The sequence below is a fragment of the Cervus canadensis genome, chromosome 21 (assembly GCF_019320065.1).
Source record: "Cervus canadensis isolate Bull #8, Minnesota chromosome 21, ASM1932006v1, whole genome shotgun sequence".
Classification (NCBI taxonomy): Eukaryota; Metazoa; Chordata; class Mammalia; order Artiodactyla; family Cervidae; genus Cervus; species Cervus canadensis.
This window is the reverse complement of record NC_057406.1, coordinates 21,985,022-21,999,781: the sequence shown is the minus strand read 5'-3', so window position 1 is coordinate 21,999,781 and position 14,760 is coordinate 21,985,022. Positions and strand designations below refer to the sequence as shown.

Below are 14,760 nucleotides of genomic sequence, written 5' to 3'. Positions count from 1 at the left end.
TTTGCATGGAACCAGTTTTACAGAGCTTATCTTGGAAAATAATGCTCTAGATCAGTGGTTCCTAAATCCCACGTAATGGAGAATCGCATTTGTATCATTCAATACGTTTATTAAAATAATGATTCACACCACATGCTAGGCCTTCCGGAGAGGAGAGAAGAATTCAACACTAAAACTAACAAAAAAACACAAGTGATTCTAATGCATAATCATGTTTGGAACTTCAAGTTCTGCAGACCATAATGTAGTAAAATAAGTCAAATATCAAAAAGGCCACATGCATGCTGACCAATAAAAAAGGTCATATTTAATACTTTTCCATATAAAAGTAGTTAGTCCATAAGAAAAGCATATATGCACACAACATTCTAGGGAGAGTAAATAGTAAAATAATGGAGGTGTTGGCACATTTACATCTATCAGTAGAGCTAACGACTACTTTGTCATCTCAAGGATGTAGTACTTCTATTACTAACTGATCATTAATATGCAGTGATTCTCCACTTTTCCCCTGTGTGTTTCCTCATGTCCATCTTCTCCTGCCAGAGTCAATGACCAGGACTAATTTGTTAAACTCCAGGAAATGCCATTCACATAGGTGGTTTCTCCCAAGTTACAGCTCCTGACCTTTTCTTTATATGACATCACTTCAAGGTATCAGAAGAGAAATTCCTTCTTGATTGAAAATTTTTGAAAACATACTTACTTATACCTTGGTGCTCCCAGAGCTGTGCGATGCGCTGGCCCAGTCAATGATATATTTAAATGTTTAAAAGAAGTATCCACTTATTGTTATTCATAATTACTTAACAAGTGTACCACACACTCTTTCATTTACTAAGTACTTTCATGTGAATTATCTTGTGTCTTCACAAAAACCCTGTGGGTTAAGTAGGTGCAATTGTTTTTATCTAACCAATAAGAATCTGAGCTCTTCCTGCTAACACAGTGAAAAATATAATTGAGGAAGATGTCAGATGCTTTGTTCTCAGAGAAGTGATACTCGATTGGAAAACAAAACATAAATTACACACAGGAAAGAACTGAAGTGTCAGTCAAAGCAAATTAGTATGGCAGGACTTCACACATACTAACAACAGTTAACACCTACTGAGCAATTTAATCTTCACTCAACCCTTCGGGAAGGTTACTACTATTAGACCCATTTTTCATATGAGGAAACTGAGACCAAGAGAAGGGAGGTAACCTTCCGAAGCAAATAAACGGGGAACCAGGATTCAAACTCCAGATTAGTCCACTCCACAGACCACTCTTCTCCATCACCACATTTTACTGCTGGGAATGACAATGTTCCCAAAGTCATGGGGACGAATGTCAAGACACTGAAACAGAAAATGACTTCTTCCCAGAAAGGTGGGGTCAGTGGTGCTAACCCCCAGGAGAAGAGGACTCAGGAGACAGGAATCACAAGACTGAGTCAGCCATGCTACTTTCTCTCGATCCATTACCTCTTTGATTCGTTTCACCAAAGCGTTCTGATCAAAAGCAACAGCCTCGGCACACTGATGGAGGTGGTCCTGATAGCGGAGACAGAGCTGCAGCACTTGCTGAGAATCCAGTTTCTCCAGTTTGGTGTTTGTTGGGGAAGTCTGGCCACTCAACAGCCCTTCAAAGCAGAAAAAAACAAACCCCAAATGAAATGAAAAATTACTAGTAAACTTGTGAATAAAGTAGTTTAATGACAAGTTTACTGGAGACAGAGTAAGAGGTTTAAATTTAACTTTTCATCTTTTGTCGTGTGCTAGTGACAATCACAGCAACTATCACTTATGGAGCATCTAGTATGTACCAAGCACTTGGCAAAGAGCCTCCTGGGCATTAATTTTCAGACTTATAATTGCCCAGGAAAGTAAATGATCATTAGCTGCATTTTACCAGTAAGGAACCCAAGATGTAGAGAGGTTAAGTAACTTTCCTAAAGTCACACAGTAAGTGGTTTCTACAAGACACAGCACCTGACCTTATGGCACTATTTTAAGATATTAAGAATACAAATCCCTTCTTGACTAAAAGAACTGTAAAATGGTTGTCTGAGAAACAGAAGGAAAAATATATATAAAGAAACTGTTAGGAGGAAATACAAACGTGAAGACTTTTTTTTTTTTTTCATGAAGACATTTAAAAGCTGAGCAGGATGTCCACTAACATGCCATGAGCCTCATCCTTTACATTTTCTTCCAATATCAGTTTACCTGGATAACTATTAAATTCCCTTAAATTTGAATGGGACATTATTTTTCAAAGCCTTTCACACAGGATTACTTTACCTTTCTTTAAGGTGTGTAGACCCGGATAAGTATTAGCAGTTACAAAACATGAAATACCAGTTAAAGAGCTTAAATGACATGCTAAGGGTCACACAACAAAGTCCTGACCAGAACTAAAGTCCCCTGATTTCTGATCAAGGGCTTCCTTCCAACTCAAAGGTTCACAAACTTTTTCGTGTCGGACACTTTGATCCTCCCAGAAATTATTGAGGACCCCAAAGCACTTATGTAGTTTAAAGCAATATTCAAAGCTGTTAAAAAATTAAAACTGAGCAAGGGGAGGAGAAGGTGAGACGAATTCAGAGTAGCACTGAAACAGATGCATTACCACATGTAAAATAGATAGCCAGTTAGAAGTTGCTGGTGTAACTCAGGGAGCTCAATCTGGTGCTCTGTGACAACCCAGAGGGGTGGGACGGGGTAGAAGAGAGGGAGGGGACATGTGTGTACCTGTGGCTGATTCATGCTGATGTACGGCAGAAACCAACACAACACTGTAAAGTGACTGTCCTCCAATTAAAAATGAAAAAAAAAAAAATTCTTGAACATTTATCATTTTTAAAAATAATATTACTCAGCTATTAAAAAGAATGCATTTGAATCAGTTCTAATGAGGTGGATGAAACTGGAGTCTATTATACAGAATGAAGTAAGTCAGAAAGAAAAACACCAATACAGTAATATTAACACACATATAGGGAATTTAGAAAGACAGTAACGATGACCCTATGACAGCAAAAGAGACACAGATATAAAGAACAGACTTTTGGACTCTGTGGGAGAAGGTGAAGGTAGGATGATTTGAGAGAATAGCATTGAAACATGTATATTACCATATGTGAAACAGATCACCAGTCCAAGTTCGATGCATGAAACAGGGCACTCAAAGCCGGTGCAGTGGGACAACCCAGAGGGATGGGGTGGGGAGGGAGGTGGGAAGGAGTGTCAGGATGGGGACACATGTACACCCATGGCTCATTCACGTCAATGTATGGCAAAAACCACTACAATACTGTAAAGTAATTAGCCTCCAATTAAAATTAATTAATTAATAATAACCCCATTATGTGCTAATGTAAATAACATATTTTAAAGGATATCACTATTTTCCCAAACAAAGAAGTAAGAAGAGTGGCATTCATTTACATTTTTGTAAGTCTTTTCACTGTCTTGGCTTCATAGCAAACAGCTAGAGTCTCAGACTGGCTTCTGCATTTAATATGTTGCTATTTTACAACATGAAGCCTCTGAAAAACTCCACTGTACACTTTTATTAAGAGGATGAGAGTAATTAACAATCATCTAAGTATTACTGTGAAAATAGTTTTGACCTCTGAGAATCCCTACTGGGAGCCTGGGGACCTCGGGGACCCCCTTCCACACCCAGAGCAGAACACTCACACCAGAGCCAACGGCACAGCGCGGGTCTGAAATAAACACGACGATGGCGCGTGCACTGGGCACCATCAGGATGGACTCGCACGCATCCGAGCTTGTCTTGGGAAGCCTTCCCCACTCCTGCCTCCCAACTGCCAATGTCAAACCTCCACTGGTTCCGAGGAACTGGGGCGTAAGCCAAGTGCTTCATCCCCTCAAGAAGCTGGAGGCTGGCTGACCCGATGGAGCTGTTGCAGAGAATTCTCTCAGCTCCTCCTCTGGCCAGAGAGCAGGGTGCAGGCCGCGCCCCGCAGGGCCCTGCTCCCCCACCTCCACCGCCGACCCTGGCAAGGGATAGCCTGGAGCTCCTCGCAGCCTGCCTCCCCACAGGAGCTTTTGACAGGGTTGACTTTGGCAGAAATAAGGATTTATTTTTCAGATCTGACGTTTTTATTGAGATCCTGTGTACACGATCTTGTGTATTCCTTTACGTAGCTTCTCCCAAAGGCAACATCTTGTAAAGCTATAATACAACATCACAGTCAGGACGCTGACATGGGCACGACCCACTGATCTGCTCAGATATTCCCACTTTACTTGGATGTGTGTGTTTACCTCTGTACAGTTTTTTCACACGTGTAGGTTTGTGTATCTCTACCACAGTCAGATACTGAGCCATTCCAACACCACAAGAAGTTCTTCTGTTGCTTTTTATAACCACAACTACCCCTCATCCATCCTCAGCCCTAACCACCACTAATCTGTTCACCGTTTCTAAAATTCTGCCATTTTCAAAAATGTTCAAAAAGGGAAAAATCCAAAATGCAACCTTTTGGGACTGACTTTTTTCACTCAACATAATCCCTCAGAGATTCATTTACTTGTTGCATGTACCAGTAGTTTGTTCATCTTTATTTCTGAGTAGTACTCCATGGTATGCATCACCCAGAGTCTGGTTAACTATTCACCTGTTGAAGGACATTTGGGTTTTTTCCAGTTTGGGGCAAAGACAAACAAAGCTACTAGGGACAGTTGCCACACTGGTTTTTCTGTAAACACAGATTTTCATTCCTCTGGGATGAATGCCCGAGAGTACAACTGCAAAACAAAACCAAGAGTACAGTCAGCAAAGACCAGACCAGGAGCTGACTGTGGCTCAGATCATGAACTCCTTATTGCCAAAATCAGACGTAAACTGAAGGAAGGAGGGAAAACCACTAGACCATTCAGGTATGACCTAAATCAAATCCCTTACAGTAGAAGCGAGAAACAGATTCAAGGGATTAGATCTGATTGACAGAGTGCCTGAAGAACTATAGATGGAGGTTCATAACACTGTACAGGAGGTGGTGATCAAAACCATCTGCAAGAAGAAGAAATGCAAAAAGGCTAAATGGTTGTCTGAAGAGGCCTTACAAATAGCCGAGAAAAGAAGAGAAGCAAAATGAAAAGGAGAAAAGAAAAGATACACCCATCTGAATGCAGCATTCCAAAGAATAGCAAGGAGACATAAGAAAGCCTGCCTAAGTGAACAATGTAAAGAAATAGAGGAAAACAATAGAATGGGAAAGACTAGAGATCTCTTCAAGAAAATCAGAGATACCAAGGGAACATTTCATGCAAAGATGGGCACAATTAAGGACAGAAATGGTGTGGACCTAACAGAAGCAGATGTTAAGAAGAAGTGGCAAGAATACACAGAGGAACTATACCAGAAAAATCTTAACGACTCAGATAACCATGATGGTGTGGTCACTCACCTAGATTAGTCATCCCGAGTGAGAAGTCAAGTGCGCCTTAGGAAGCATCACTACAAACAAAGCTAGTGGAGGTGATGGAATTCCAACTGAGCTGTTTCAAATCCTACAAGATGATGTTGTGAAAGTGCTGCACTCAATATGCCAGCAAATATGGAAAACTTAGCAGTGGCCACAGGACTAGAAAAGATGTTTTCATTTCAACCCCAAAGAAAGGCAATGCCAAAGAATGTTCAAACTACCGCACAATTGCACTCACTTCACATGCTAGCAAAATTCTCCGAGCCAGGATTCAATAGTTGTAAACCAAGAACTTCCAGATGTTTGAGCTACATTTAGAAAAGGCAGTGGAACCAGAGGTCAAATTGCCAACAACCGTTGGATCATCGAAAAAGCAAGAGAATTCCAGAAAAACATCTACTTCTGCTTCACTTAGTATGCTAATGCCTTTGACTGTGTGGATCACAAACTGTGGAAAACTCTTTAAAGAGATGGGAATACCAGATCACCTTACCTGCCTCCTGCGAAACCTGTACGCAGGTCAAGAAGCAACAGATAGAACTGGACATGGAAGGAAAAAAAAAAAAAAGAGTCTTATCCAGGATCACAGTTCAAAAGAATCAATTCCTTTGCACTCAGCCTTCTTTATGGTCCAATTCTTATATCTGTACATGACTACTGGAAAAACCATAGCTTTGATAATATGGACCTTTGTTAGCAAACTGATATCTGCTTTTTAATATGCTATCTAGGTTTGTCATAGCTTTTCTTGCAAATTCTCAACCACTGAATCACCAGGAAAGTCCAGATATATGTATACATTTAGCTGATTCACTTTTCTGTATGGCAGAAACTAACAATATTTTAAAGCAACTATACTCCAGTAAGAATTTTTAGGAAAAAAAAAAAAAAAAAAAGAACTGGACATGGAACAATGGACTTGTTCAAAATTGGGGAAGGAGTATGTCAAGGCTGTATATTGTCACCCTGCTTCTTTAACTTCTATGCAGAGTACATCATGTGAAATGCCAGGCTGGATGAAGCACAAAATGGAAGCAAGATTCCCAGGAGATATATCAACAATCTCCGATATGCAAATGAGGCCACCCTTATGGCAGAAAGTGAAGAGGAACTAAAGAGCCTCTTGATGAAAGTGAAAGAGCAGAATGAAAAAGCTGGCTTAAAACTCAACATTCAAAATACAAAGATCATGACATCCAGTCCCATCACTTCATGGCAAATAGATGGGGAAACAGTGGAAACAGTGACAGACTTTATTTTCTGGGGCTCCAAATTCACAGCAGATGCCACTACAGCCATGAAATTAAAAGACACTTACTCCTTGGAAGAAAAGCCATGACAAAACTAGACAGCATATTAAAAAGCAGAGACATTACTTTACCAACAAAGGTCCGTTTAGTCAAAGCTATGGATTTTCCAGTAGTCATGTATGGATGTGAGATTTGGACCATAAGGAAGGCTGAGCACTGAAGAATTGATGCTTTTGAACTGTGGTGTTGGAGAAGACTCTTGAGAGGCCCTTGGACTGTGAGGAGATCCAACCAGTCAATCCTAAAGTAAATCAGTCCTGAATATTCATGGGAAGGACTGATGCTGAAGCTGAAGCTCCAATACTTTGGCCATCTGATGCAAAGAGCCAACTCATTAGAAAAGACCCTGATGCTGGGAAAGGCAGGAGGAGAAGGGGACGACAGAGGATGAGAAGGTTGGATGGCATCACCGACTCAATGGACATGAGTTTGAGCAAGCTCCTAGAGATGGTGAAGGACAGGGATGCCTGGCGTACTACAGTCCATGGGGTCCCAAAGACTCAGACACGACTAAGCGACTGGACAACAGCAATTGCTGGGTTGCATGACAACTGCATGTTCAGTATTACAAGCAACTGCAAAACATTTTTCTAGAGTGTCCGTACTGAGAAAATGTGGGGTTTTTCAGACCACTGAAATCTCCTAACAAAGGTATCAACAGCCACGCTACTACTGACAAAGAATATAGTTCCAGGAATGTAGACTTGGGAAGAAAGGCACCTAGAGTATTTTGTTGTCAATCCAGGACTGAACTAGTAAAAGACTGAAGACGAACTGTAAGAAAAGGAATTAAATAATTTTGTGCCATCAAAAGTGGGCCAGGATAAAAAAAAAAAAAAAGTGGGCCAGGATAACACAGAGACCATAAAGGAAACATTGATATATCCAAGAAGATAAAAATCAAGACTCCTCATGGCAAAAAGCACTGTAAGCTAAAACAAAACAAAAAATCTGCAAGAAATATTTGCTACATGTATCATAAAGGGTAAGCATCCTATTAGATAAAGAGCTCCTAGAAACTGGCAAGCAAAAAATCAGCAAAAGCAAGACGGACAGAGGATATGAATGGCATTTCACAGAAAAGTAAATACCAATGCCACAACTCTAAGATGCAGAAGTTCACTCATAATAAGAAAAATAAAAAAGAAGACTTCACTGGAAGTACATTCTTCTCTCAAACTGGTAAAAGTCCAAAAGTGTGATAAAAACTCTGCGGGTAGAACTATGAGGAAACAGGCATTGCTGATTTGTATGTAAGCTGCTAATGATGTCATAGAGGGTGATTTGGTAAAGATACCAATTTATGCAGTTACAAATGCATACAGCCACTAATGCAACAATTTCTCTACTAGGAATTCATATGTTAGCACACATGCTAAATGGCGTATCATTATTTAAATGATTATTCATTGTAGCAGTGACTATAATAATAAAAGGAGAGCAAATACCTCAATGTCCATCAAGGGAGACTGCTATCAATATCAATCAAGGTACATCCATAAATGGTATTCCATGACCACGGAAAAGAATGAAGACGGTCTGTACATGTGTGTGTGTGTGTGTTTGTGTGTTAGTCACTCAGTCATGTTCAACTCTTTGCCACCTCCGGGACTTTAGTCCACCAGGCTCCTCTGTCCATGGAATTCTCCAGGCAAGAATACTGGAGTGGGTAGCCTCTCCTTCTCCAGGGGATCTTCCCAACCCAGGCATCGAAACCAGATCTCCTGCATTGCAGGCAGATTCTTTACCATCTGAGTCATTAGGGAAACCCAAGGTTTGTACATGCTCACATGGAAAAATCTCCCAAGGATATGAAGTAATAAAAGAAAGATATATGTAAAATGAAGAAAATACATTGCCTTGGTGAATTTATCATGTTCAAACTGTCTTTATTTAATAAAGTTTTTCTAGAGTATCTTGGCTTTTTCAGGTGTTATCTTTAAAAAGACTTTTTTAATTTATGTATAATGTCTACAATACTTATTTTATACCCCTATTGTATTTATAAGACTCTCTTAGACAGTTAAATGTAAGTGGTAATTGCCAGAATCTCAGTCAAGCTCTTGAATTTAAATGTAAAGACTTAAGTATTTTGCTGTTTATTGTGTAATTGCTATTGGTAGTTATTAAATAGTCTTTACCATATTTAAATAGTTTACTTTAATTATCAAGAATGGGGGACTTCCCTGGTGGCCCAGTGGTTATGATTTCAGGCTTCCAGTGCAAGGGGCCCAGGTTCAATCCCTGGTCAGGGAACTAGATCCCACATGCTGCAACTAAGATCCGGTGCAGCCGAATTAATTAATTAATTATTTTAAAAAGAGAGAGAGAGCAAGCTGAGGAAATCTTCAGGAGGAGAAAGGATTCTCAGGGTCTCTGCTCTGCCTTCCCATATATACTTAAGAGTGAGGCCTGCTCTCAGCCTGCACCTGCTCCTCCAAGGTGAGTGAGGAAGATTCCAGAGCCTGCCCTGAAGAGTGGCGGGGAGGAAAGCTCCAGGGCTGGCCTATGGCACCAGAGGCTGAAGCAGAGGGCCTCCAAACCAGAGACAGATCTTCAATCAAAACCCTGACCCTTCCTACAAAAATGGGGGAGGTGGGGGAAAGTTTGCTAAGTCTAGAAGGCACCCTAAGGTGTTCAAATGAAGCTGCTCAGCAACTCCAATGTCAGAGAAATTACACTTGAAGGGACTTCCTTGGTGGTCCAGGGGTTAAGACTCCATACTTCTAAAGCAGGGGGATGGCCTCTCTCCCTGGTTGGGGTAGCCAAAATAAATAAAATTAAATTTAAAGAAGAAAAAGAAATCACCCTTATAAACTGCAATTGTACCCTCCCCTAAACACCTACAAACAAAGCCCAGGTACACAGGTCTATTATCAGAACGTGCTTCTTAGACTCACAGGAATCTCTGAAAATCGGCCCACAAATCCAGCTCCAAGACACAGAAGGAGCAAGACAGAAAGAGAAAAAAAAAAGATGGGCCACTTTTTCTACTCCTAAAGTTACAGAGCTCCAACAATCAGGCTGATCCTGCAGGCAAAGAGAACAAAGTTTCCCAGGTTCTCAAGTGTCAGGAACTCAGCTCCCCCATTCTGATGCCTGAAGCACCCCTATATCACCCCTATATCTTCTGATGAAAGGGGGAGAGCAGACAGAAAAGCTGGGTACATTCAGACATGGTTAAGTTTTTTCATTTGCAGGAGACCATATACTGCCGCCCTCCAAGAGGTTTTTATTTGGAATACATGTTCATTTTTAAAAACTGTTGATGCTTTAACTGTGTGCTCTCCTGCTCTGTCAACCTCTACCTGAACACAGCCAACCAGCATCCCTCATTCACATTACCTGCCTGGCCTCTGCGGGCCTCTAGGCTTATACCTCTATTTTGAGTCTTACTTACCAACTCTAGTGATAACCTAAACCTTTAGCTTAGGTAACAGACAATGAACCCTATACACCCCTGAAATGATCTTTCGTATAGTTTTATAAGTGCTCTTTATGGTTAAGTCCTTTTTCCCTTTTTTACATTTTATTACATAAATTTTCAAATAGACAGAAAAGAAAAACTATATACCCAAATACCATCTAGAATCAGCCACTGACATTTTATCACATCTATTAATACTTCATGCTTTTTGTTGTCTTTTCCTAAGCCATTAAAAACTTAGCAGTCATGACACTTCATCCCTGATATTCTATTCTTCTATGGATTTATGGTTAGTTTTTCATGTTAAACCAAAGTTTCTAAATTATGTCTTCTTTACTGTGTTAGGGAAGAGGGCCATTACCCTCAGCTTTCTAACTCTTTTTTAGCTTAACACAGTGATATACACAAAGTAGATGTTTATTGAGTTAAAGACGTGATTTAATAGATTCCATATTTGCAAATGGTAAATACTGAGACATAGCCTAAGATCCTGCTGAAACCACTCTGTTTACAAAGGAATGAAGAGTGGGCTCTGGGGATGGGTGAGAACCACGTCTGAGTATTACACAGACACAGCAACTTGCCATTTGTACCTACCGCTCTGTGTAAAGTGTTGAGTGGAAAAACCATCAGGGTTAGAAATTTGGAAAAGATTTTTGCTGAGAAATCTTTTTCTTTCTGAAATGTCAGGTAGGAAAAAAAAAGTATTTCTAAAGCATAGTACTGAGCCATATGGCTATTAACCTATGCTATTACCAAGCTGAATTCCTTAACTTTTAAAAACTTAGTTACTTCCAGGAGTAGAAATCAGTATTATGAATAATGGCACTCAAATTTGGTAAATAGTATAACAAGCGTCATTTTCTTCTGCAGAATCCAGAAAGCAGAAGCTATGTAACTTTGACAACAGCTATTGTGAAGGTACAACTAAGCAACATATTATATAAAAAAAGAAATCACCTCCCCACAAAATCAAGAATTTTTTATTCTATTGGTCTCAGAATATTTCAAAGTCAAAAGTACATTAGCCATGTGTATTATTTACCTAAACTCTAGATCCCAAAGGCACTCAGGTCTACAAACACCTGCCCATTTAAACAGGACATTATGATGTACGTTAGTGATCGATTCTTTTGCGATATTCAGAGAAGGGTGCCCTCTATGACTGGTTCCCTGAGGAACTTTTATGTCCACCTCAGAGGCACACCAATCTCACTCAGGATAAGCAATCACCCAGAATAGCTCCATTATTGTTTTGGTTAATCCATGTGGCAGAAGAGACTGCAAGTGTAGACAGCCCCAGTTTAACAGCCAATCTATCACAGTGTGGAGAGAATGCTCCCTCCTAATAATTTCTACCAGAGGTTCTAACTACCAGAGGGCCAAGAAAGAACTTCCTCATTGAGGCAGTGCTACGTACACACTAAATGTCTGTATCCCCCCAAAATACATGTGCTGAAACCTAATGTGAGAGTATGAGGAGGGGGGCCTTTGGGGTGATGAGGTCATGAGGGTGGAGCCATCACGAATAGGATTTCTCATAAAAGAAACCCCAGAGGGTGAAATTGATTCATTCACCATGTAGGACTCAGTAAAAAGACTGCCGTTTGTGAATCAGGAAGCGGTCCCTCATCAACACTGAATCTGCCAGCACTTTGACTGCGGACTTCCCGGCCCCCAGAACTGGGAGAAATAATTTTCTGCTGATTGAAGACATCCAGTCCATGATATTTTGTTATAGAAGCCCAAATGGACCAAGACAGGGAACATGGGGAAAGCTGATGTGAGTCCCATTACTTATGAACTGTATAAATTTGGACAATTTACCTTATACCTCTGAATCTCAGTTTTCTCGTGTAAAACTGGGATAATAATCACTTCCCTTTCGGGATTTACCTAGCATACAGTAAGATCCTGGTAAATATCTGTTCCCTTTCATCTTCCCTGTCTTAAGACTCCGGCGGTAAAGGGGTACTCAGGCTTGGGGGGAATTAGCGGTAGGGCAGAGAAAGCACTTCATCCCTCCAGGTTCAGGCACCCATTTGTCCATGGTCAATGCCCTGGTTTATGGTTCTAAAGAAACAAGAACAGAGGATGTCAACAACCCAAAGCAGATACAGCTTTTCCAAGCATGATCAGTACCCACAGATGAGATACCTCACTATCTTCAAGGAATCCTATCCACTAGTATGAACTTAACTTAGCTTTTTACAATCTCCTCCACTTTTTCCTCCCAAAGAGTTAAGTAAAGGTTCAACTCACTATCCTTCTTCAATAGTCTCCAGGTTCAAAGCCTTGCGCTCTTGTTGAACTTACAGGGCAAGGAAGGGAGGCGGTTTGACATAATGAAGAAAGTATAAGCTTTAGAATCAGTCTGACCTGGGAATGTGAATCCAGGAATTACTGTTCACCACCTGTGTCATGGGAGGGTGGATGCTTAACTTCCCTGAACTCAAACCCCTCATCTGCAAATTAAATACTGTCTGCATTAAAGGAGTGCTGAGAGAATTATACCAAGGTATGCCTGCCATAATTCATGTTAATTTTGTCAATGTCCTCAATGTCTCCAAGTCCCCAACTACCAACTGTTGCTGTAATCAAATAAGCAGGCCAACCCTACATATACGAATATCTGCCAGCACCGCCTTCTATATATACTATATATATATCAGCACTGTGGAAAATAACAAAAAAGTGATCCACCTCCTCAGGCAGATTACCAGAAGCAGCAGGAGTTAAATACAAAGAACACAGAGGTGAACAGGGACTCAAATGAAAAGTAACAACAAAAGCCAGTTCAAAAATGGGCAAAGGACTTAAGTAGACATTTCGCCAAAGATACAAGGATGTCACTAAGCACATTAAAGATGCTCAATATCACTACTCATTAGGGAAATACAAAAAAAGAAAAACAAAAAACAAAAAAACCCACAGTGAGATCCACTTTTAACTGACATAGTAGCTATTATCCAAATAATAGAAAATAAGTTCTGATGAGGACACAAAATGTTTCAAAAACAATGTTTCAAAACATTGCTGAAATTGAAACCCTTAGGCATTGCAGGTAAGAATATACAATGGTGCATCCACTGTGGAAGACAATATGGTAATTCCTTTAAAAATCAAACAGATAGGATTCTGGGAAGATGGTAGAATGGGAGGCACGAGGAATCCGTCTCTCCACCTAGACAACAATTACTGGCAGAATCTGTCTGATATAACTATTTTGGAACTCTGGAGTCTACTGAAGGCTTCAACTTCCAGGGGAGGGTCTGGAAGGTAAACTGTGCTTGATTTCAGTCACTTTCAGCCTTTCAGCACAGCAGCATCTTACCATCCCCCAAACCCTGTGGCACGCAGCAGTGAACAACTTACACAGCTTGTAGGAGCCAGGGTGGGCAGTAAGGAGCCTGCCCCTCCAAACACCAGGGGTCCCTGTTCTGACCACAAAGGGGCAGACAAGGAGCAGTGGCCACTCGTGGTGCACATCCTCCACTGTTGCAAGGCCTCTCACCCTCCAGCTGAAGTGATTTCCGGGGACTTAAAGTGTTGGCACCTTTTTTCTTCCCTTTCATTTTCCTGTTTTTTCCCCTTTTGCAGCTAGACATTGAACATGAGAACATCTGGAGCTAGACAATGGCAATGAGAACAATCAAAAGCAACCACATATATGGGGGAAATCAGAAATTCACTGTGTATGCCCAGGAAAGATACAGGCTTAGGAAAGGTCTGGGAAGCCCTGATCCTCGGCAGAGAGACAGCATGGTAGCAGGATACAAAGTTAACACACAAAAATCAGTTGCATTTCTATATACGAACGATGAACAATCCAAAAGGGAAATTAAGAAAACAATTACATTTACTGAAGTATGAAAAAAGGATACTTAGGAATTAACCAAGGAGACAAAGGATCTGTATGATGAACACTGCAAAAACACTGCTGAAAGAAGTTGAAAAAGACATAAATAAGTATGAAAGACAACTCATCTTTCATGATCTAAAAGACAAGATTATTAAGATATCAATACTACTTAAAGTGATCTACAGAGTCAATGCAATGTCTACTGAAGTTCCAACAGTTTTTGCAGAAATAGAGAAGCACATGCTAAAAGTTATATGGAATCTCAAAGAAACCTCAATAAGCAAAACAATCCTAAAAAAGAAGAGCAAAGCTGGAAGACTCATACTCAAAACTTACTACAAAGCTACAATAACCCAAACAATGTGCTACTGGCATAAACGGACATATAAATCCATTGAATAGAATAAGAGTGAAAGTGTTAGTCATTCAGTCGTGTCTGACTCTTTGTGACCCCACGGACTGTAGCCCACCAGGCCTTCTGTCCATGGAATTCTCCAGGCAAGAATACTGAAATGGGTTGCCATTTCCTTCTCCAGGGGATCTTCCTGACCCAGGGATTAAACCTGGGTCTCCCGCATTGCATGCAGACTCTTCACCAACTAAGCCACCAAGGAAGACCTATGGAATAGAATAGAGAGCCCAGAAACAAACCCTCATGTCTATGGTCGAATGATTTCCTACAATGGTGTCAAGACCATTGATGGGGAAAAGAACAGTC

General features: G+C 40.5%; 1 protein-coding gene across 3 annotated transcripts in view; it reads right to left on the bottom strand.

Moving 5' to 3' along the window:
• BORCS5 (BLOC-1 related complex subunit 5) overlaps nucleotides 1-14,760 on the bottom strand; it is a 96,863-nt gene that overhangs the window by 29,796 nt on the left and 52,307 nt on the right. For all 3 annotated transcript variants that reach the window (XM_043441727.1, XM_043441725.1, XM_043441726.1), the window contains exon 3: nucleotides 1,470-1,627. In XM_043441727.1, the coding sequence (XP_043297662.1) occupies nucleotides 1,470-1,627 (158 nt within the window). The remainder of the gene's footprint in view (nucleotides 1-1,469; nucleotides 1,628-14,760) is intronic.